General features: G+C 40.8%; 2 protein-coding genes across 2 annotated transcripts in view; one reads left to right on the top strand and one right to left on the bottom strand.

Annotated features, from left to right (window-relative positions):
* The window catches only part of LOC107222284, a 149,378-nt gene that overhangs the window by 82,954 nt on the left and 43,466 nt on the right, over positions 1 to 22,958 (bottom strand). The gene's annotated exons all lie outside the window — the stretch shown is intronic.
* On the top strand, positions 9,144 to 17,501 carry LOC107222287 (forkhead box protein biniou-like). Its single transcript, XM_015661578.2, has 2 exons — positions 9,144 to 11,237; positions 17,015 to 17,501. The coding sequence occupies exons 1-2, from the start codon at positions 9,923 to 9,925 to the stop codon at positions 17,332 to 17,334; spliced, it is 1,635 nt and encodes a 544-aa protein (XP_015517064.1). The 5' UTR covers positions 9,144 to 9,922; the 3' UTR covers positions 17,335 to 17,501.

The following is a 22,958-nucleotide window of genomic DNA, read 5'->3' as shown; positions in this document are numbered from 1 at the left end:
ATGGAAAGAAGAAAAAGAATACGATTGTTTCTCGCGAATTGGAGAAAAAAAAAAAACGTAAGATTGAATATTAGAAAGAAAGAAAGAAAGATACGTTTGTTTTTCTTCTATACGTACAACTTCCGGCGGTAAAAAATGAGTTTTCTACGGAAATCGTATCATACCATACTTAAACGCGCGCGAATAAAGAGATGAAAAATTTATTTTGACAATTGTTTTCACCGAAGCTTATAAGAAGAAGGATAGTAGAAATCATAATTAGTCATAGCTCTGAGAATCGGTGAAAAAAAAGAGAAATTCGCGTTTCTTTACATTTACCGATTATAAACGGTAGAAAAATCCATTACAGATTTTTGTTATGTACAAAAAAAAAAAAAAAAAAAAAAAATGGTTGATAATATTTATGCGTAAGTCTGTAACGCAGCGCATTATTACACCGGACAATTTGACGGTAGCGACGTAAAATCGTCAGGCTATCAATTGACGATGTGTCGAAGGGTTGCACTCGCGCTACATCGAACGGATATATGTGTATACATATATGCAATATACATACAATTCTAGCGACTTTGAATTTTTACGACTGCGTGTGAGCATTGCCGAAACCACAGGGAGTGTATAAAAATCTAGACAGACGAGTGTATGCGTCAGTTTGATTCAGTGTGTTGGAACCGGTTAGAACTTTTCGAAACTGTGTGGATAATACACTTACGTACGTGCCGCGTACGTATACAATACAGGATTGAAATCGTACCGTGAAACGTGTGTAGGTATATACAAAATTTACCGAACCACGTATGCGGGGAACGTAACTAAAGTCTAAACTAAACTAAACGAAACTAAACGAAACTGAGGTGAGGTAAATACTAGAACCGAAAGAAAGTGAGATGAGCGCGAGACCGGATTGCTTAAACATTGCGGTCCCCCTCGAGTAAATTATTTCGCCGTCCCCACGGCGTTAAACCATGGATACACTTATACTTGATCGTCTTCCAGTCCTACGTGCCTTAGAAACATGCAGCTTAATACACTCGTCCGAAGGGTGTTTTTTCTTTTTTTTTTTTTAATTTTTCCTTTTTCCTTTCTCTTTCCCAGACCTTCTCTTCGATCGTGTAATTTTTCTCTTTATTCATCTTCCCGTAAACGTTTCAGGTCAATTTTGTTTACCGTTAAGTATCAATAATTCGGACAACACTCAGCGACAGGTAGGTAAATTTTCTGCCAAGTTTATAATAATACGTACGTGTATACGTAACACATTCTGAATCACCGCACGCGCGAAAACATATTTTTCAATTTAGCGGTATTTCGGTATTTCACGTATAGGTGATATTTATGCGAATTACTATCCACCGGGCAAATGCCAGGAATAGATGTGGAAAAAAAAAAAAAAAAAAAAACCAAATTTCAAATCGATCATTCGCATTCCGGCAGCATCGATTGATACGTGTGAGTAATTGCAGGGGTGAAGAAATGGAACGAAGAGAGAAATGAAAATAACGTTATTTCGAGAAGACCTTCGAACATATAAATCAGCTTGCGCAAAATATCGAGATTGCCGAAGAAACACTGTCCAGATATTATTTCGTCTGCCTTTAGCGCACGTACTTATATTATTATTGTTATTAGTTTTTTTTTTTCATCATTTCTCTTCGAGAGACATTCATCCGCCATTTTTATCACGAGGCGATGATAGGCCCCGTTTAAGAGGGACATTCGACCAATCCCAGAACAGATGGAAACAGGAATAACAGGTTCAGGGAGCATGAAACAGCGCCGACTCCATGAAGCCTTCATTCGTACCTGAATTATAATGATAAACTGTGTAATTTGATCCGGCGCAAGGATTTTTTTAGAGTAAATATTTATTATACCTTTTATTCGAGTTTGAGAATGAAGCTAAAACTGATACAACATCTGAGATCTGATAGTGTCGAAGTTGGTAACGTTACTAGGAATGCAAGTTTCGAAAGAATCGTTACCTCGCACCTTTAGAATTTTATTCTTTGATATATATTCAGCCATATGTGTGTAAAAAGCAAAGAAATACTCATATCTTGAAAATCCAACTCCTGGAACGTCGTTCGAAAATTCCGCACAAATATGATTTCTTCTCACCGATTTCTTCCGCTACGTTAACGGATGACTAACTTCAGCCTCGTTACATCTTACGAAACATATTTGCGAATGAACCTAAGCCAAGGATCATATTCTACCCTGTTTCCATGCCTCCGTCGAGCAGTAGGTTCAAGGCGTTTAAGCTGTAAACTAACGGCCTATTTGCGGCATTTCGGACCCGTCGCCACTCCTGAAGCTGTATAACAGCAGAAACCCAAAGACCGCCGATAAACCCTCGCTCAAGACAATCGCTTCCTGGCACATGTTACACACTCCTAGTAGCAGCTTCCATTCCTGATGCGAGAATTTAAAAAAAAAGAAACCACTCCCCCCTTCCACGGAAAAATAAAAAAGAAAAAAGGAATGAAAGGAAAAGAAAAAGAACAGAACAGACAAAACTCTGTAGAATCGAAGTTTTCTGCACTCGTCTTTTTATAGGTGTCTAAAAGGAATCTTCGTGGAAAGTGACCGGTTTTAGTAAAGCATCTTTGATTTGTAACCGGCTTCGTTTACAATTTCTCAAAACGTGATGAACGATCCGGGTACTTATACGACAGTTTTTTCTACGTGTGAAAAATCTGACTCGTTAATTTTATTCCATTGTTTCTGATGTTGCAGCGAAATTAATTGGTACAAATTAGAGGAGAGAAGATAGAAATGGACCCCTTAAGGTAGGAATAACATTAAAATAATTTTAAAAACGCAATCTGTTTGTCTTTGGTCTGAAAATATACTTCAAGCGATTTTTCAAATCTCATTCGATTGTGCAGGGGGTCCATTTTTTCCGCCTCCTCCCTACTTACAAGTTTGCATCGAATTGAATCGACGATATTTCAAAAGCCTGGTTTGGTTCTCCGCAGGCGAGACGGAACGTAATTTTCAAAATAGCATATTGCGCAATAAGGAGAAAAACTCGGTCTTTCCGGGTCGAGCTTAAGTTTGCAACATAGAGTCGTAGGTGAGACGAAGTAGAAAATTGAAAATACGCGAGGCGAAAAGACGTTGTTGCGCACGATTCTTTATCCAACGAGAATACATCACGCGTTTTTTCGCGAAGCACGAAATTGAGGTTAGGATCGCGAAACGTCAGATTCGTTCGCAACGGCGCATGCGCGGAGTGCAGAAAATACCACTTTCCACACTCCCGTGACCTAAGGGTGGTATTTTCATTACTCCGCGCAGGCGCATTCGCAGACCGAATCTACCGTCGTAGAAACGGGTAATTTTTGTGCGGAAAACGCACTGCGCATTGAAAAACGCGTAAACGACACTCGCTCGCGTTGTATAAATATATTTTTCTACATAACCAGTCGCCGATATTCCCTCGTGCCCGTATACACTTTTATAGAATATGTTTTGTAGGAGGTGTAGGCGCGCGGGTTCGCCGCTCGCAACAGGAGTATAAAATTACGGTATCGTGTAAACAGCATCGCGTCGGCACGTGTGATGGCCGCCGACGGCACCCTGGGTGGGCTACCGCGTATGTTTTGCGTATTAGACGTAGACACGACCGTCTTCTCCGTCAGTTCTCCTCCAGACCTCGGTATCGAGAAGCTTTTACCTCTCTCTGATCTTCCTGAGATCCGTAGTCACCTCGTTGTACCTACAACCTTAAAACAAGGAAGAGTCGTCCAAGGGCGCGACTTTCGGACGCCCCGAAAAGTCAAGAATGTTTAACCACCTCGAGTACACGTAATTTCCAGATCAAATTATACGTGCAGTCGAGCGGAAACCGAGAAACGTTCTTTTACAACTCACTTCTCTTGGCCTTGCCATGGTTCTTAGTTTCCGTAATATTTTCGCGTAAGTTAAGACCCTGCCAAAATTTCTCCTCCCCAAAGGCCCATCCTTTATACCGACTTCTTTCGGCCCTCCGATTTGTAGGTGGAAAATTTTGCTCACCTCAGGCCATTCGATACCGATATTTAGAAGCCTTTTGTGGCATGCAACACCCAGAGATTAATCAAAAGCAAAACGGAAAAATGGAATTTCCTGAAAATATTGTCACTTTCTAAAATTTTTCATACTTTGGGTAAAAATTGAAAGATTCGAGGTTAATAGTGGTAGAATCGAAACTTGAGGATAAGATCCGACAGACTCAGTGTGTACTCGAAGGGTCGATTTTGACGTTGACGTACATATCTCCAAGTATTGAAGTACACGTATCTGAAACACGAAAATGAGTTCAAAAGCCCCATTTTATACGCAATTATCAACAAAAACACTCAAACACATTTTCACTTCACGCAAAAAAAAAGAAATGGCACGAATTCAACGAATTTATTATTGCAGTTTAGTAGAATCCGTGCAATTCCTTTATTTCTGCGTGAAGTGAAAATCCGTTGGATTGTCTTTGTTCAGAAATTGTGTGTGGAATGGGCCTGTTAACCCTTTTAGTTACAGTGTGATGCTCAGAATCCCAGTCTTATCACAGTTTACTTACAACTTCAAATAATCGTTGTAACTTCGTATATAACCCGAATAACCCTCGAGTAACAAGTTTCGGTTAGAATCATCGAATTTTGATAGTCTTTTCGATTTGACGTCCGCCATATTGGATCCGCCATCTTCTGTTTATAAACTATCAACTTCCGACTTCAAATTCGTCATCAGCGAGCTGAAAAACCCACGATTTCACAAACTCGGGCCAAATTATTGAGTTTAAAAATGTGTAACCAAAAGGGTTAGCCACTTTTTCGCGATGCGATACAACAACGTCTAAATCGACTAGGGAACACTTCGCGGTAAGTTGTAAAAGAAAATCTTATGAAATATTACACGGACGTGACTTTAGAAATTGTATAACTTTGACCGTAAAATATTTCGTTTCGAGGATCTTAAAAGCAGTCGTAGATCACTTTTTGCCCATTTATTCGACTAGTTTTTCCACAAGTTGCACGGCAGTGAAAATTTCACTTGTTTGAGATAAAATTTACCGTGAATTGAAATTGGAGACCATCAGGGATTATTGTGCAATATATAAGGACGAGTATTTTTATTTTAGGGTAAATATGGTCGGACCAAATTAGGGGTGACGCACGCTGCTGTTTTCTTTCACGTGTCCATCGTGGCTGGGGGTGGGTTTCTTTTTCTTGTTTTCATTTCTTTTTCTTTTTTTTTTTGCGTGCGTGTGTGTTTTTGAAAAGGATGAGACGCACTCGACGGTGTCACACAAAATGTCACGGGTGCTCAAAACACGAGGAATATACCGTGCAGGAACTCTGTAATACCGAAAGAGAGAAGGAGTAACGGTAAACAGCAGCCCTTTTATCTGCTCCCGGGACCACGACCCTTGACCCTCGTCCTTAACTCACTGTCGAGGGCTGCGCGACGAGTGCAGTGTCCCGCAATAAATCAGCAGTAGCTCGCCTGAGGTTTTTCATTATTACGATGCGCGATGTCCTACCCGGATAATCCAATAATTATAAATGGTGGTTCAGAAAAGGGCCGTTATTATTTATTTATTTTTTTTCTTTCAATACTTCACTCTTAATTCTCCGAGATTCTTGTAATTTTTCACCAAAGAGAAATAGCTCACGCAAAAAGGATTGGGAGGAAAAGAAATTGTTAATACTGCCTCAACGATGTTGAAATTTTGTATGAAGGCTATCTTCGGGAATTTCGAAATTTAAATATATCCATAAACGTTTTGTACGACATTAACAAAAGTTTTTGTTAAACCTGAATTGCGTGTAATTTTCTTTTAGTACACAAGATTCATTTGTCGGTAAAAATAAAAAAATGAAATAAAAAAAAAAACAATAAACATCACGTTATAAGGATTGTTCTAAAGCCTTGAAAAAAAAAAAATTATAATGATATTGATTCGCATTCCTCCGGTTTTGCGTGACCTTTTGTTCGCTACAAAGCGACAAGAGAAATAAAGATCAGTGAAATATTTTAATATTTGTTAGTTAAAAAAATTAGTAATTACGAATTTTAACGCGTTTCGGTACTGAAGAAAAAACCGCCCGAATCTCAAGTTTTTACAAAAACTTTCGTTTCGTTACACAAAACATAGTGACTCGTGGATTTAAGGATATCTCAATTTCAAAATTCCCGATAATAACCTGTTTTTCAAAATTTCAACGTCGTCGAGGTGGTGTTAAAAATTTTTTTTGTGCGAAAAGAAAAGAAGAAGATCAACCGAGCGCGATCTTCCACGTAACGTATAATAAGAACGGTCATATTTTGACAAAACCTTTCTTTTAACCTGGGTTGCCATGGTGTAAAATGGCAAATAATTATTTTCTAAAATACTCAGCCTAACGTATAAAACACGTGGATGGAAAAACTCCGAGTTAATAGTTAAAAACACACTCTAGATTATAGCTGATGATCTAGAGTATAAGAGAGGATATCAGCACTTATAACAATTCCCGGCTACCGAGGATCTCTTACGTCGAATTCAAGGGTATATAATAGGTATGACAAGAATAAGGATGTGCGGAGAGAAAATCGTCTCCGATTTCAGACCCGACTCCTGGAAAATGTTAACCCTTCTCCCTCGGGGGCTTCAGCAGCATCCTTCTGCAGACGCAACCGCGGACAGAGGTTTTAAACGTCGAGATCGAGGACGACGTTCTCGCGGTAGGGTTACAAGGCACGTAGATTTTGGTGCAGCGAGGGGACGAGTAAAAAAGATGGCCGCTGAACCTACTCGGTCGGCGCATCTCTTTCGCCACGTCGTTTGAACGTACGCTCGGCTCTTCCTCAAAGACAAACAAACTACTCGAGGATTCATGGCCTCGCATGAGCCAGAACCGCGTTCACCGTCATCGAAAGGAGGAGAATCAACCGTGGCTATACACGAGACTCTACCAACACCGAGAAGATGACGAGTCGATGACTGGATATAACGAATAGTGTAGCTATGTCGGCCTGATTCAACAACCAAAATTACGAGAACAACCGCGTCGTTTATTTTTTGCCAGTTGTTATCACTCTGTTTATAACTTGAGAGATCGATAGATCGTCATTTCAGTGGACTCGAACCTCGCAAAGATTGTTCTAGATCTAGGATCTAGAGATTGTTCGATCATCGAATTGATCATTATCCATCAAATTTATACCCGAAACAGTAATTTTTTGAAATTATACTTCGTTCACTCTAGTTTTAGATCCATGTACATTATACTGGTTCGTGTTCAAGTACAAATTTAATATGCACGATTATTTTTGGTTTACAAAAATTTCAAACACAATTTCGATAATCAAGTTTCAAATATAGCAAGTGCGCGGAACTGCGTTGAATCAAACCATTAACGGCAACGATAGACTTGGATTTATGCAATTGCGCAAAAACGTAATTTCACGCTCCGTCAATTACACGTTTTCCACACCATACTCACGACGGCGATGTATATTTTCATCTTGCATTATCCGACCACTGAATGTTTAAAAAAATCCCCAAAAACAAGCAGCCGACGTGCAGAATTAAAACTTTCCAAGTCACAAGGTAGGTACATAGATCGTTACATACGTTTGGCCACGATTCTTTTTTTACTCATATTATTGCACACCGAATTCGATAGAGGAAGAAAAAAAATAAAAAATAAAAATAAAAATGGAACCAAATCACAAAAAATCCTTTCTTCCGCGACGAAGAATCAATCAAGCAGATATATAACGCTCGATTCGTTATAAAACCGAACAGTGATCCGATTAATTATAGTTACATGCTCGAAGTTCTGCAGGTCCTGATAACGGAGCTTTCCTGGTCGATGTTCGTCCGACTGTGAATAATTATCGAGCAATCGATCGTCACGTCGGTGAGATCAATACCAAGATGTCACGGACGCGTTGACAGTATGAAGTAGGTACGTGTCATGTGGCAGATAAATTTTTAAGAGTAGTAACAAGTAACGGTGCGTGCGTCGCGGCTTAATTATCGATCCAATTAGATGATCCGGTCGATCGTGCGAAGGTGATACGTGGAATAAAGAATGGCGAAGCTTGCAACGGATGTGCGTCCCGAGGAGCTTGCAGCATCGTGTTATTAGAGAGTGTCGGGGATGATGAGAGGTGGGCGGAACTCCGGAATTCTCGGCTGGCCCGATGACTGGTTCTCCTCTCGACGAATAAGAGCGACGAGTCTTCCAGCCTCACAGATCCGTAGCCTCGTTCATCTCCATCCGTTGACTGAGGATAACCGAATCGACTCGAGGAATCATCCCACGCTCGATTCCCCCATGCGCGTTTTTAAATACACGAGGGTGTTACACAGGCTTCCGAAGTCTGTCCAGAGCGAGCTACGTGACTCGCTGCTTTTTGCTCTTAAACTCATTTCGCCGAGTCCGCAGACGAGCTTAAGGTTTACCGGGAAAATTCCACACCTCAAAATTATCGGCTTCATCGGGGAGGAGTAGGATGGACGGAAATTAAGATTCTACGATAGTGTTTTCTCGCTTTATTGTTGATTCTAGCCGCCTGGACTGTGTCAGCATCCGAAGAGTCTGAATATCGTTACTCTGCACGAGTGAGGATGGCGAAATAACAAAATCGAGTTTGGCTTTCCGACATATGGGGATGAGAACTCGGATCAATCTTCGAATCGAAAGAGTAGAAGCGAAGGGAACCGATCAGTTTCGAAACGGATTCGAAAACAATTGGTCGGTAACCAGATAAAAAAAAGTGCTCAATTTTTGAGCCCAAGGTATGTGTAACAAAAACCTGATCGCCATGAGGACCAGAACCGTACAAAGACAAACGGATGTGACTTTGTCTGCACGTTTAAACGACTAAAATCTCATTTGAAAATAATAAAACGAGTGACAAAGAAAGAAAGCCACACCATAATTTTAACGAATAATTTTGGAATACCTTCGTCCTTAGTTTCTCCTTGGTCGAATATATCGCTAGAATATAATCAGTCGGCAGTGTAAGGAAGGAAGAATACTGGTGATAGCTGAGACGGTTGTAGGCGTTTCTGACCACGCCTCGGTTGCCACCCATGAGAAGCCACGTGACCAAAGAGTAAAGAAGTGTGACTTAGGTTTAGTGAGACGAAACACTTATGTGGGAGCAGCTCAGCAGCCAGTCTCCACCACGAACCCCGCCGCGTCGAACCTAAATAATTACTCCCCGGGAAAAGATCGCGCAAACAATTTACTCGTATATAAATAATTACAAACTCAAGCCATTGTCCGAGCTGCCGTTATACTACACGGTGCCGGTTCGAATAAATGTTTGGATATATCCGAAGGACGTAAACAGTTGATATCCTTAGACGGGCGATATTTACACACTTTAAGTTTTTTCTCACACACCATCGCGGCCGAAGACGTTGTTCGTCATCGACACACGTATTTATACTCATTATCTGTGTACTCGCTTACTGTAGTGACATGGTGTTGGCACAATTTTCACTCGTGCTTACGTGATACAAAAACTTGACGGATATTCTAATACTACTATATAAATACGTGATATATATTTTTGTCAATGTGTAAACGCGTCGAACAGTGAACGGTGGATTTGATGTCAACGAATACAGAGTATCAAGAAGACTGATTTTGTGAAAAGTGACGTAATATAAAAGTGTTTGTGTCGCGTGGGCTCGAAGACTTGGAACAGGTACAAACGGTCAGAGAAAGTTGAAAAAACCGAGAGGAATATTACAAATCAACGTTCGGAAATGTGCGTCGAGTCGTCGCCGGGACGAGTTTGACGAACCAAAAAAGAATAAAGAAAGAAAAATAGAGGGGTGGATAGATTTGGTTCGTTGTTAGTTTGATATATACCAAGCGAGACACGCGTCTCGGGTAACGGCTTCAAAATTTTGCTCCACGGTAGCTCGGTGATAATGAAGAATGAGTCGGAGGGTGGTCCAAACGTCCTGCAGGAATCTCACGGGGCGGGAGGAAGCGCCGTTAATTCGGGAAGGAGTGGAAGCCAGAGCCTCCAAGAGTCGTTGATAAGCCCGTTATCCCAGGTGAGCCAGTCGACGGAGGCGCCCCGCAAGCCTGGAGCACGTCGTCAGGAGAAACCGCCTTATTCGTACATCGCGCTGATAGTGATGGCGATCCAATCGAGTCCGGGAAAGCGACTGACACTGTCGGAGATTTACACCTTCCTCCAACAACGGTTCCCATTCTTCCGCGGGGCTTACCAAGGCTGGAAGAACTCGGTAAGACACAACCTGAGCCTGAACGAGTGCTTCATAAAACTTCCCAAGGGTCTCGGTCGGCCGGGAAAAGGGCACTACTGGACCATCGATCCGGCGAGCGAGTTCATGTTCGAGGAAGGAAGCTTCCGGCGACGTCCCCGCGGCTTCCGGCGAAAGTGCCAGGCCCTGAAACCACAGTACCCTCAATACTTCGCGACGGCGACTCCCGTCGGTGTCCAGAATCCCGGTTACGAGGGATCTCTGGCTGCGGCTGCGGCGGCGGGAGCCGGAGCCGACTACGTTAATGGGTACCAGAACCAGTACCAGAACTACCAAGACTACGCGATGTACGGTCCGACTACCGGAATGACGGCGGATTGGGGCTACGCCGAGACGCCTTACAAGACGCCGATCGCCGAGGTCACCTACAAGACGACCGAGGTCACCTACAAGACCGGGGACCACTTGTACAAGAACAACGAGGCGCTTTACACCCGGGGAAACGAGGGCGGCGTTGGGGTAACCTTCAAGACCGAAGTGCCCTACCGAAACGGCACCGATCTTGCCGCATACAAGACCGAGGACGCCGAGATGTCATTCAAGGGTAACGACTCCGATCAGATAATGTACCCCAAGAGCAACAACAACTCCACGGGATCGAACCCCTCGACACCGAACCCGGCCCACCATCACCAGGACTACTACCCTGCCCCGATATACAACATCCAAGGTTCCGTCCAGCAGGGATCATCCTCGAGCGGCGGATCCTCGTCCGGACTCGGGGTCTCTCACCCCCACAACCACACGCAACACTCTCACCCCCATTCCCATGGACATTCGCACTCGCATTCGCACTCGCACTCTCAGCCGCAGCCAGCCTCCAGCCCGATTGCAAATTCTAGCTCGAATTCAACCCACAGCGGATGCCAGACTCCGGTCGGCGTTGGAATCGCTGGTTCATCAAACTCCGCAACCTCCGTAGTAGCCAGTACCCACAACACGGATCATCACGGTAAGAATTTTCATTCATTACGAGTGTGTGGTGTGTCCGTGTTTTCATTTTCCTCATCGCCAAATCGGTTGCCGGTTACACCGACTCCGCATCCTGTCCGGCGGGACGATGAATCACGAGGTTTACCATACGTGTCAAGTAGGTCGTTTAACGCTTGGAACTTTTACCGAGTATGTACGATTCCCTGTATTATATGCGGTACGAATCGAGACTCGGGAATTCTATGGTAGGAGGAATTTAAATCCCGGACAAAGATATTCAAGGTATAAATTGTATGCGTCAATTAACTGTTACGATCAGTTAATGTTATTGTCGTTTTCTCAGGTTAGAACAGTATTTAAAAAGAATTCAGCAGACTGAAGCAATTCGACCGTGACGATCACCACATATAATCACTAACAAAAGTCAATCAAGCCCGTTATCCGATTCGATCAATCTATAAGGATGTGTGGGTACAGTGATTCATTGCCCAGCGTTCTTAACGTGCAGTCTGTTCGGTTAAAAAAATATGTTACGGCCCCTGATAGCTCGTACTGTCAAAATAAACCCGCACCGGGATTCTTACAATACTCAGCTCTTATCCCGAAGGAAAATAAGAGGATGAAAGGTAAAAAAAAAATTGAAACAGGATTATACCAGGGGGTGTAGCAGTTTGTAAGAATAGGACCTGTAGACTATAGAATCTATAACAGAATTTCGCGTCTTCCGTTTCCTCTACGTACATTCCTCTGCTGCAGTTCGGAGGAATGACGATGGTCGAGAAAGATTTTCCACCAGCACAGAGTGCTGTCGACAGTTTCAAATTTCACGGTCCGGCGCCTAAAAGCTCGTAAACTGTAACAAATTTTCCACATGGCCCCGATACGACGTGAAACGGTACGTCACGAAACGAGCAGAAGACATCGTCGCACTTCGTCCGTCGCCCACCCAGCAGCTCGTGACGAGGGTGTTCGAAAGGGCAAAGCTTACGTCGTGCTGGACCCGGATAATTCCGAGATACCGCGACGACGTTGACGACGACGATGACGATGGTGATCACGAGGCGGGTTCCCTGCAGTCCGCGAGGCAATGGAACTTGGAGCGTTTGTCGCGGGCGCACTTAGGGTGCGAGATTCCGTAACTTTCCGGGACGGTTGACAGGGCCTATTAGCCGGGGTGACGGGGCTGTCACGCCCCGTTTCTCGTACTCTCGTAACTCCCGGGTCGTAAGTTAACACGTGTAACGCTGTCGCGACTCACATCCATCACTCTTCCTCATCCTCTTCTTCGTATACCTACCGCTGCAGCGACGTTGTTCCTATGGTACGAGATTTATTTAGCGCGCTGGGTGGAGAAGATCGAGCTCAAACTCGCCCCTGCAGCCACGTAAACGATTCAACCCGTAATCCTGTATCTGCAACGTCCCGAAGGTGCGTTGGCGCGATGTTCACATGATGATGATAATAATGATGATGAAGTGTATTTGGATCTCACGTACCTACACCACTATCGAACGAAATGAAACTGGAATGTATATAGTTATACCGTTAGTGAAGTGCTACTGCATCCCGTATACACCAAAACACTGTACCTACTACCAACGATAAAGGTATAACGAAGACTTGACTGTAGAGTCTCTACATCCAGTGATCAAATTTCACCCTAGATCCACTTGTCTCTGTACAGTCTCTGCACTTACCTACAAGGCTGTAGTGGTTCTCTATTGTTCAGTGTAACTAAAACATCAGTATCTGTGCGTTAGGCTCACTATGTAGTAGATTCCATGTTACCGTCCATGTCGAACACGCCAGGAGACCGCGGTTTACTCTGAAACGTGCGAACATAATCGTGGTGAGATTTGTAGTTATGCAAGTATGAAAAACCGCACGACGAACAGCAAGTACCTATATCTATGCATATTCATACATGCAAACATAAGCGTGTGCATGTATGTATGGATGTATTTGTCCGTGGACGGAGAAGCTGGCGGTGTGGCTTACTTAGCGGGCATAAGTGTGATCCGAAACCGTTTATCGCCCAAATATTTACGACTACGATAAACAAGATGTTCCCTAATCTACTACAGAAGACGCGGAAAGATGTAGACTACCCGCGGCACGCACAAAACGTTCACGGTGATGGTGATGGCGGTGGTGGCGGTATAAAGTTGAGATGAAAATTTAGTGTTCAGTACTGCATGGCATTATAGAAGGATTGCCGCGTATAATCTATCCGATCCAATTTTTAAATACGAATCGATGAAAACCTTTCAATTAATTCGTAGGTATATAATATTGCCAAACACAAAGCCAGGTACCTATCAGGTTCTAATTTGATTTACGATTTTTACAAAATGGATTTTTGGTCCCGTTTTCGAAACTGCTGCACGAATCGTGTTTGTCACAAGCACAAAATTCAAGCAATAATGATACGACGACGACGATAATGATATAACGATTTGGAGGTTATATAGAGAGACGGATACTCAAAATTTGTCGACGTGTCAAGATGATCGGTACGTATGTACCTATCCATATAACTTGAATGATCGAGGTCAAAAGAAGACCGGACTTATAATCTATTATACGTTGTAGAATCGGATAAACGCTCCATACGTCAGATCGTAAATTGCAAGAGCAAGCACCTCGCGTGGGTGTGGGGATGACTGGATGAGTCGCAAAATGTATCGGGACACGGTTTCTTTTAAATCCGTTTTAGTCGCGGCCGGTTATATAGGTACCTACCGTCGTTTAACAGAGTCGGAGGCGTATTAAAGCGTTACGGAATTTGAGATGGGAGCCGTAGGCAGCGGCCCAGGCAGCAGCTTGTGTAGTTGGGCAATTTTCTTTACGAAACGTAAACCAACCGATCCACGTTCTTGCTGTTTTCTCAAGTCGTGGATATTTCTGGCACAATCGGGTCTAATTGCAAACATTGGCAAATCTCTGTCTCTTTCTCTCTCTCTTTTCTCATCTGTCTCACTGTCCTCATGACGTCATCCTCGACACAGTTTCACACTCTGCAATTCATCCAGTACACAGTGCATTGTGCAGTGTACAATACGGTATAACATGGTTTAGTTACATGTTTAGTTTCATTTCATTGGTTAGGTTACGTTAGGTTAGGTTAGGCTAGGTTAGGTCAGTGGTTCGGTTAGAGGTGTAGTTCCATTTCATTGGTTAGGTTAGGTTAGGTTAATGGTTCTATTACAGGTGTAGTTCCATTTCATTGGTTACGTGGATTAGGTGTTGGACTTTTTTTTATTCATGTTAACACGATCGTTTAATCATTTCTCCTTCGGTTACACGCGACAGCACGGTGACGTCATGTGAGAAAGATGAGAAAACCGCTGTTATACCTATTCTCTACATGATTTCATCTAATGACTCTGTACCAACGTAGCACTGATAGACACGGTGGTTCCCCCATTTCCTGAAATTCCATCATGATTATACCGGAGGTCGGTCGTGTCTGAATCTATTCACCATGACCATACCACTTCCCGACACCATGTATGACATAGAACGTACCGTCAGATTGAACGTTGTGCAATAATCGGAGCGAAGAAAGAAATATTAAAAGAGAGAAGAAACCGTAGATGAAAAAGGAGTTGAAGAAAGAAAAAGAGAATTTAAAGGAAAGATAAAAAATAAAAGGAGTACGGACGCTGTCGGGGTATAAAATTCCCTGGCACATGGCGCCTCCTCCCTGTCTCCGTCCCTCCCTGCTGGCTGGTCTGCAGCAGCAGCAAAAGCAGCGGTAGCAGCAACAGCAACAGCAACAGCAACAGCCCCACGTGCGCCTGAAGCGGGGAAAACGCGCGCGAGGCTAGCGCATTTCACTCATTCGAGTCCGTGAGAGACTTTGACTGGCAGCTCAGAGCGAGCCTCAAGGACCACCCGCGACGCCTATAACCCTGCTCCATACACTCGCATTTGTGCTTAATATGTTATACCCAACGATTGTATACGCGCACGTAATATTGCGCATGGACACTCCATTTTACGCATGATCGATGCTCGTTGTCAATGCGGATGCTGGAATAGCCATGGCTGATGGGATCGGGATCAACTTGAGAAGATGGACATGAAAAAGAGTGGACATTGACAATCGGGAGAAAATATAGATTCAGCGATGTTAACGGGTTTGGTTTTGTATTCATCGACAACTTATTGTTGGTATGTGTATAATAAGTTGAGCTGCAGGATGAATGATTGGAATGTGAGAAGTTTGTCGGATTTCAATTGCCAGGGTCTTTTTCGTCTCAACAATTGGAATTGGATGTATAATAGGGTCCTTCATGATGTAAGGAAATGAGGTGAAACAATACGCGTACGCTTTAGTTGAACCAATCAGAGAACATATCCAAGGTGACGTCATGTAGGCTCGATATTTTGTCCCTTAATGTTTACATTATCATTTTTTCAACTTTTGACTGCACAAACTGGCAATTTTCAGCAAACAGAATATATGAAAATAAATAAGTAACCTCAAGTAACCTATTTACGTGATATCTGTGACATCATCTTGGATATGTGCAGACTGAGCGAAAGTCAGTCTTCAGTCATGACACACCTTATTTCCTTACGTCATGGGGTCCTGGAAGGCCTGATAAAAATTAGAAAATTCCTGCTTTTATATTAGAAAATGTGAGAACACAACTTTTGTGAATCATGCCGTGCATGATTGCGTAGACGAAAACGGAACCGATAACATAGAGAACACAACTGCACATCAAGAATCCTAAGCGTTGATAGCCACAACACACTACGAAAAAGATCTGGTCTACTCAACATCTTTACTATTAATCATTCTAAGGAACTGGTTTCGTCGCCAAGTAAATTTTGGTAAAACAGATCAAATCGTTTGAAAATATTACAGTGTAAACCAAATAATTTGGTATTGTCATTTAGATGTATTGTATTGCCAATGTCAACCAAATGTTTGGTTTATTCTGGTAGTGAATTGTAATCGAGGTCAGTGAAAAAAAAGAAGTCGTCCAACCGCATAAAGTATAATTGAAGAATACCGAATTTCGTTTTCTCCATAAGCATACCTATAGTAGGTATAGTCACACGTACCAAAACAACTTGTTCAGCGTCTTTCGTCGCGATTAATTCTAATTTAAGGTGGTCATAAATTGCCAAAAATGGTCCTCCACTCCAAAGCAAAACTTGTACGTTATACCCACGTCGCCTTTATACACACACACACACGCGCGCGCGCGACATGTTCCAGGATAGAAGGCATTCCGTAACAGCACAGGGTTTCCACATTGGAATATATAGTATAGGAGCGTCCGTACGCTGCACGACATGAAGTGGAACGCACTTGAAAGTTGAAAGCTCTTGAGATTGAGGCTCCCCTTCGCGTCCCTCGTCATCGTCATCATCATCATCGTGACCCCCAACCAGCAACGAGGCCATTACAGGACTGATCCCTATCAGGCGATGTTAAAGCACTTTCCATTTTTCAAATAGAATTCAACAAGAGTATAAGCTCGAAGATCGTAAGAACGAAAACAAAAACGCGGACAGTGCGAATACCATCTCTGCGCATCAAGGGGTCGATGGTTCCCACCATCCAAGCTTTCCGATTGGTCGATCAAACTTTGGAAACCAATCAAAATGCTTGGATGCTGGGAAATGTGAAAAGTGAAATTACGTAATCGACCCCCAGTTACCAAATTCCTCTTCTTCCCTCGAAGACGGACCATTGCACGACATGGCACACCAACTCCTTCTCCTCTTCCCATATACTCTGCACCTTCTAACATCTCCGGAATTGTCTGCTTGCAGGTATGCGAATGCAGTGTTCAAGCTCAAGCTCAAGCAGTTCGGGGGGTGGTTTGGTCGAGAGGAAATCGTACCTTCCGCCACCGCCGTCTTCGGTCCCCTTGAGTTCTTTGAGCTCGCTGAATTCCCTGAGTTCGCTGGGCGCCCTGAGTCTGGGTAACCTGGGTAATCTGGGAAACCTTGGCGGCCTCGGAAACTCGGTTGGCAGCCTGAACGTTCCCACCTCGGTAACGAACATGAGCATCGGGGCGAATAACATCGCTCACACCTCGACGCCACCTCCGACAACCATGTACTACGATCAGCTTAAGTACCAAATGTGAAGAAGCACCTGAAGCGGTTCACAAGCTGGCCGCAACGGCTTAAGTTAATCGCATATGTATAATATACAGGGTATTCCAATACCACTTCGACCTAGGTCCGACCTTTGACCGCTCGGATTGGGCCTGCGATTTTTCGTACGATTGTTCTCACTGTGAAAGGCACTCGGTTTGTGTTTTTTTTTTTTTAGATTTTTACGACTCGATTGAAATTTTCTACGATTTTTTAAAACTACTCGAATGATCGAGACGATTTAAAAATTTTTAATAATAATCATGTAAATAATTGCGGGCCCAACCCGAGAGTTCAAGGGTCAGACCCAAATAGAAGTGGTATGGAACGCCCTATACCCAACCCTGAGATATTTCTCCTTGTTTATGACGTAGTAGTGTATAACATATTTTCGACGATGACAAGTATGAAATTAGGGCTTGGCACGGGTGTACAATTATATAAATAATAAAATAACTTTCGCAAAAGTATTATAATAGGGGACGGTAAATTGTTATCGATATTATTATATTATTATTAAATTAAATTATATAAACGAACAAACTCGCGTATTAATTTTAAATAATATCTTCATTTGCAATATGCAACGCGTATTGAAGATATGATCCTCTTCCTGCAACCCCATTTCAACATTTTACTCATACCAATATCAAAATTAAAATCTTCATTGGAGGGTAATTCGCGCGCGTTCTGCAGAGGTTATAAAATATATGGAGGATCGTCAGTCCTTAGTGCCAAAAAGAAAGAAAAAAGAAGAAAAAAAAAAAAAACAACCAAAAACCAAACAAATGCCAGTTTCTATAAATTATAATTTTAAGTAGGTATATATTAATTATTAGGCCCAGTCTAATATTTATAAAGTGATTATTCCGATTTGATTGGATTTTACGATTATTTTCATACTTTGCGTGACTAAAATGATCTTAATATTGTAGGTCACTGAATTTGTCCGAAAGTCAGTGATAACGTCGTTGGGAAAAAAAAAAAAAACTACATGGTTCCATTTGAAAAAGTCGAGTCAACCTTGACGTTGCTTCAACAACGAACAATGTAACTTTAATATGAAACATTTTTGGATATATCATTGACAATAGTTTGAGCGCTATTGCTCTGTAACACTTTAAATGCCTCACCCTGTATACATATAGGTAGACAGCTGCAGGCTGCGTACTTTCACGTAATTAAATACTTTAAATACTTCGTGTATGTGTATAATAACAATAAGGAGTGCAAGAGCGTTAGACTTCAAGGGTGCAAGATTAGTTAAAAAAAATATCTATATTATACGGACAAAGTTATTTTCCCATTAATTCAAAAGGCTGCATCTCGTCTTCCGTAAGACAACGGTCTTTTATTTTTCACAAGTTTTTGGATAATGAAATAATTCGAAAAAAAAAAAAAAAAAAAATTACAAGAAAAAAAGAACAAACCCCTTCGTTCTTACACTTTTATGAATAACTAATTAACTTACGTCATATTTCACCCTTGAAAGCTACTCAAACAGAAGATAACAAACACTTCCGGTATACCTGTGTATGCACCGCGTTGGCAAAGTTACCTAATACTGTTGTAATTAACAACAACAATTATAACAATAATAATAGTAATAATGATATCAATAATAAATTCAAGTGAAACTTGTTTCGTAATGTAAATATTACGCCAACTCTTCGTAATTAATAATAAACTACTATGCATATATATTTTACGTGTATACATGTGTTATATACGTGTGTGTGTGTGTGTGTGTGTGTCTGTGTGCGTATATATATATATATATATATATATATATATATATATATATATATATATATATATATATATATATATATATATATATATATATATATATATATATATATATATATATATATATATATATATATTGGAATTTGAAAACAATAACGACAATGATTATTATATAATAATAATAATTTTAAAAATGAATCGTCCGCGATGAAAGGCGGTGAGCTTATTATAATACAAGTACTGCACGTGGTGTACCTAATTATTATACATATTATGTTATATTATTTATATATAGATATACTATATTATTATTCTTATTATGCTTATTATTATTATTATTATCATTATCATCATCATCATCATCGTCGTCATCATTGCCATACATAACATTATAATTTACCATTAATTGTTAAACGATCAGTACTATAACGAATAAGCCAAAGTATCATCGTATAAAATAAATATATATGTGGAAAATTAATGGTCTCTCCTAGATATCACCTATTGTTGTTTAATTAAATATTTGTCATTCGCAAATTTTACTCTTGCGGATATCGGAATGTAGATTTTTCAAATAATGCTTTTTTTGTTTATGTCAATTTTTGCGAGTAAAAGCCCGAGTTCGGATAGGGAAAAAAAAAAATTTTCATCGCTATTCTCGCAACGGTTGAAATATTATTAGGAACTATGTTTTCGTTTTTCTCATTCCAAATGAATATCGTTTAATCAGCTCGGGAAATGGGACGGAGTTGAGGAAGAAATATAAAAATGAGACTTTACGTACATATTATACCTTTGCCTTTTGACTATGCATGTTACACAGGAATACTGATTAAAGTTCCTGTATATATATACACACACATATATGTAATACGCCATTAAGCAGTATATCACTATACGTATAGGTATGTATACGAGTGTTGGAAAAGAAAAAAAAAAAAAAAAATGGTGCGAAGGTGGTGGTATAAGATCACCGCATTGCTTTTGAACACAAAGGTTGTCTCTAATTAGTTTCCTCCTGAGAAACACAGAAAAGAAGAAGAAGAAGAAGAAGAAGATGACGATGACGAATAAGAGAGAAAGAAGAAGACGAAAAAAAAAATAAAATAAAAGTTGTACGAAGTGTAGAAGAATGAAAAGACTAGGAAATGGAACAAAACGATCGAAAAGAGGTACATGAGAAAAATCAACGAATGTATATACGTCGACTTGACGATGCGACGCGACGGGACTCGACGTCCTGTTCACGGCTCTCTTTCTCTCTCCTTCTCTTTCTCACTGTCAGTTCTATAATAAGCGGGGATGACGCCTCGAGCTTTTCAAGCCTCGCGGATCAACGCGTACCTATGTATGTATATAACATACATTTACTCATCTATGCGATATACATATATCAAAAATAGTACGTTACGAGTGTGTGTGTGTGTCTGTATATATATATAAGCAAAGTGACATACGCTGAGAGAAATTCTTAGTTCCGGTTACCGCTGAGTCCTCAACTATTTTCATTTTTTACCACAGTCGAAAAACATAGTTCTAGGCAGAAAATGAAAATTAGTTTTATAGCTGTTACCGGAGAGTTTGGTATCCGTTGCTATTCTTTCTCGTTACGATCACTGTTGCTGTGTTTTCTTGCAACTGTTGCGAAAATTTAAAGCTTGTGCAAGAATAGATTGACGTTAAAGCCTTATTTAACTAAAAAAGTAGAGTGAACCGGAGAATCTGATTTTGCGTTGCAATTACGAAACAAGAACCGACAGTAGCGCAAAAGGGTTAGGCGTACTTCGTTTTTCGCAATTTCAGCGATATTCGAGTAGTTTTTTTTTAACGATACCTGTTTTATTGAATTCTTTTAGTTACTGTAACAAATGAAATTTTTCTCAGTGTACGATTCACGCATGCACGTTGCCGTTATTATATTAGACGTATGGACAATGTGACGGAATTTGAAAATTTGAAAAGTTCCGAAAGCGACAAGTTCTGAATTTTTTGGTGGTTTTTAAAGTAAATTTTAAAGTAAAGAAATCAAGCTCTGTTTGTTTTTTACGCTCAAAGTTCCGAAAGTTCGACAAAGAGAAGATTGAAAAATTTGAAAAATCGACTTTCCGAATGATCCAAGATTTTTAGTTCCGTGAATTTCACCACTCGGTGAAATAATGTCATCGCTTTGATCTTTCTTTCTTTTTGATTTTCGATATTTTTACGTTCGGAATCCTGATAACACTGAATTTTTTACACCCACTCGTTGAGTAAACTACGCTTTCTGAGTATATTTTAACTTTCGGAACTTGAATCTTTGAAGTCTTGGATTTCGTAGCTTGCCGACCATTCGAATATTATCGTCAAATATAATCGAATTAAAAAATGACACCGTCAATTAATTTCCAACCGTCGATCGTCGATCGATGCTCCGTAATTTACAGGGCTGATGGCGGTGACGATTAATTGGATAACGCTAAAGGAATCATGATAAGCTCGAGTGCGGTTAACCACGTGGAAATCAAAGAGCATCAAGTGAAAATGAAAGATGTGTCAAGAACCTCGCACCTATTTACGTGACTGTTATTCAACGCGTCCTACATCGAGCGGTTGTTGTCACAACGGGTCCCCTTATCGCACGTCGCGGTCGGTCAAAAACTAACCGCATCTTCGTCATCCTCGATAGGTATCCCCATACGCGAAGCACAAAGCATGTACACAAGTAAGTATGTTCAATGCGTGCGGGAAAGAACACGCGACCTACAGAGAAAAAGCTCAACTCCGTGCTCAAATCGTTTACGCAGAAAGGACGATAAATATGAGTAATAATGAAGTGACGCGGACATTGCGCGAAATTTTTTTTTTATCAACTTTCCCGATTAATCATCCTCCGCGTTATCCTCGTACAAAAACGCATATTACTCGCAAATAAAAACAATCGTGCCAATTTCACTATCGTCTATTTTTTTTATGTTTTTTTAATTTTTTTTTCTTCCATTTCGTTTTCACTTTTTCAAAAAATATATGGACTTGTGCGATCTGTTATCAATTATAATAGCTTCAAGTACGATGGCGAAAATTCGAGCTTTAAATGAAAAAATCATACCGCAAATGAAAATAATCACACTTTTTGTATTTTTTTTTTCAAAAAAAAAGAAAAAAGGAAAAAAGGAAAAGAAGAATTTCAAAGATTCATATCTCAAGAACACAGAAACGAAAAAAATCCCCAAAAAATCGTGAAGGCTCCTCTCGTTACGTGTAATCACCCATAAAAACTTCGACGGTGTTAAGAATTCGAATCTTTATTGACGTATGTTTTTGACGGAGAAAGTCGTACGTATACTTATATACCTATGTATATGTATATATATATATATATGGTATTGCCTAGTTATGTATACGTATATAAGTTTGACAAGCCGCGCAAGGATTATTCCTGCGGGAAGTTGTTTACGTTGGTCCTGCCGAGTGCAGATTCCACCCGAAAGACTGTCATAAAAGTATGCCGGAGGGTAAGTTTTTGGGAAAACAAAGAAACTAAAGACAAGAGCTTTGCAGAGAGATGAAAGAATAAAAGGAAAAACGCAACTGCGGGCTGGGATAAAAAGAGAAAAGAAAAACCGTAAAGGTGGAAAAAAAATAACAGAAACGGGGCAAAAATCCTAAAACCCAAAAACTGCAACATAGAGTTATAAAACATTACGTGCGGAACCAAACACATGTGAACAAGTATGAAAATATTTACAAAAAATTAAATTTGCAAATATAATTTAACCGAGTGATTTGACCGTTTGCGCTCATTTTCAGTAATAAATTTTCTTATTATTATCAAAATTCCGTTACTGCGTCAATAAAGAATATATTTGCTGGGGGGTAATAATTAAAT

This window comes from Neodiprion lecontei, chromosome 2, assembly GCF_021901455.1.
Source record: "Neodiprion lecontei isolate iyNeoLeco1 chromosome 2, iyNeoLeco1.1, whole genome shotgun sequence".
Classification (NCBI taxonomy): domain Eukaryota; kingdom Metazoa; phylum Arthropoda; class Insecta; order Hymenoptera; family Diprionidae; genus Neodiprion; species Neodiprion lecontei.
Note: the sequence above shows the minus strand (reverse complement) of the source record. Positions and strands in the feature narration are given on the sequence as shown.

Bases quoted from the DNA above. Each gene is read 5' to 3' on its own strand.
- LOC107222287 (XM_015661578.2), top strand. From the start codon at position 9,923: ATGAAGAATGAGTCGGAGGGTGGTCCAAACGTCCTGCAGGAATCTCAC. The intron at 11,238-17,014 runs GTAAGAATTTTC...GTCTGCTTGCAG, and splicing joins CCACAACACGGATCATCACG to GTATGCGAATGCAGTGTTCA.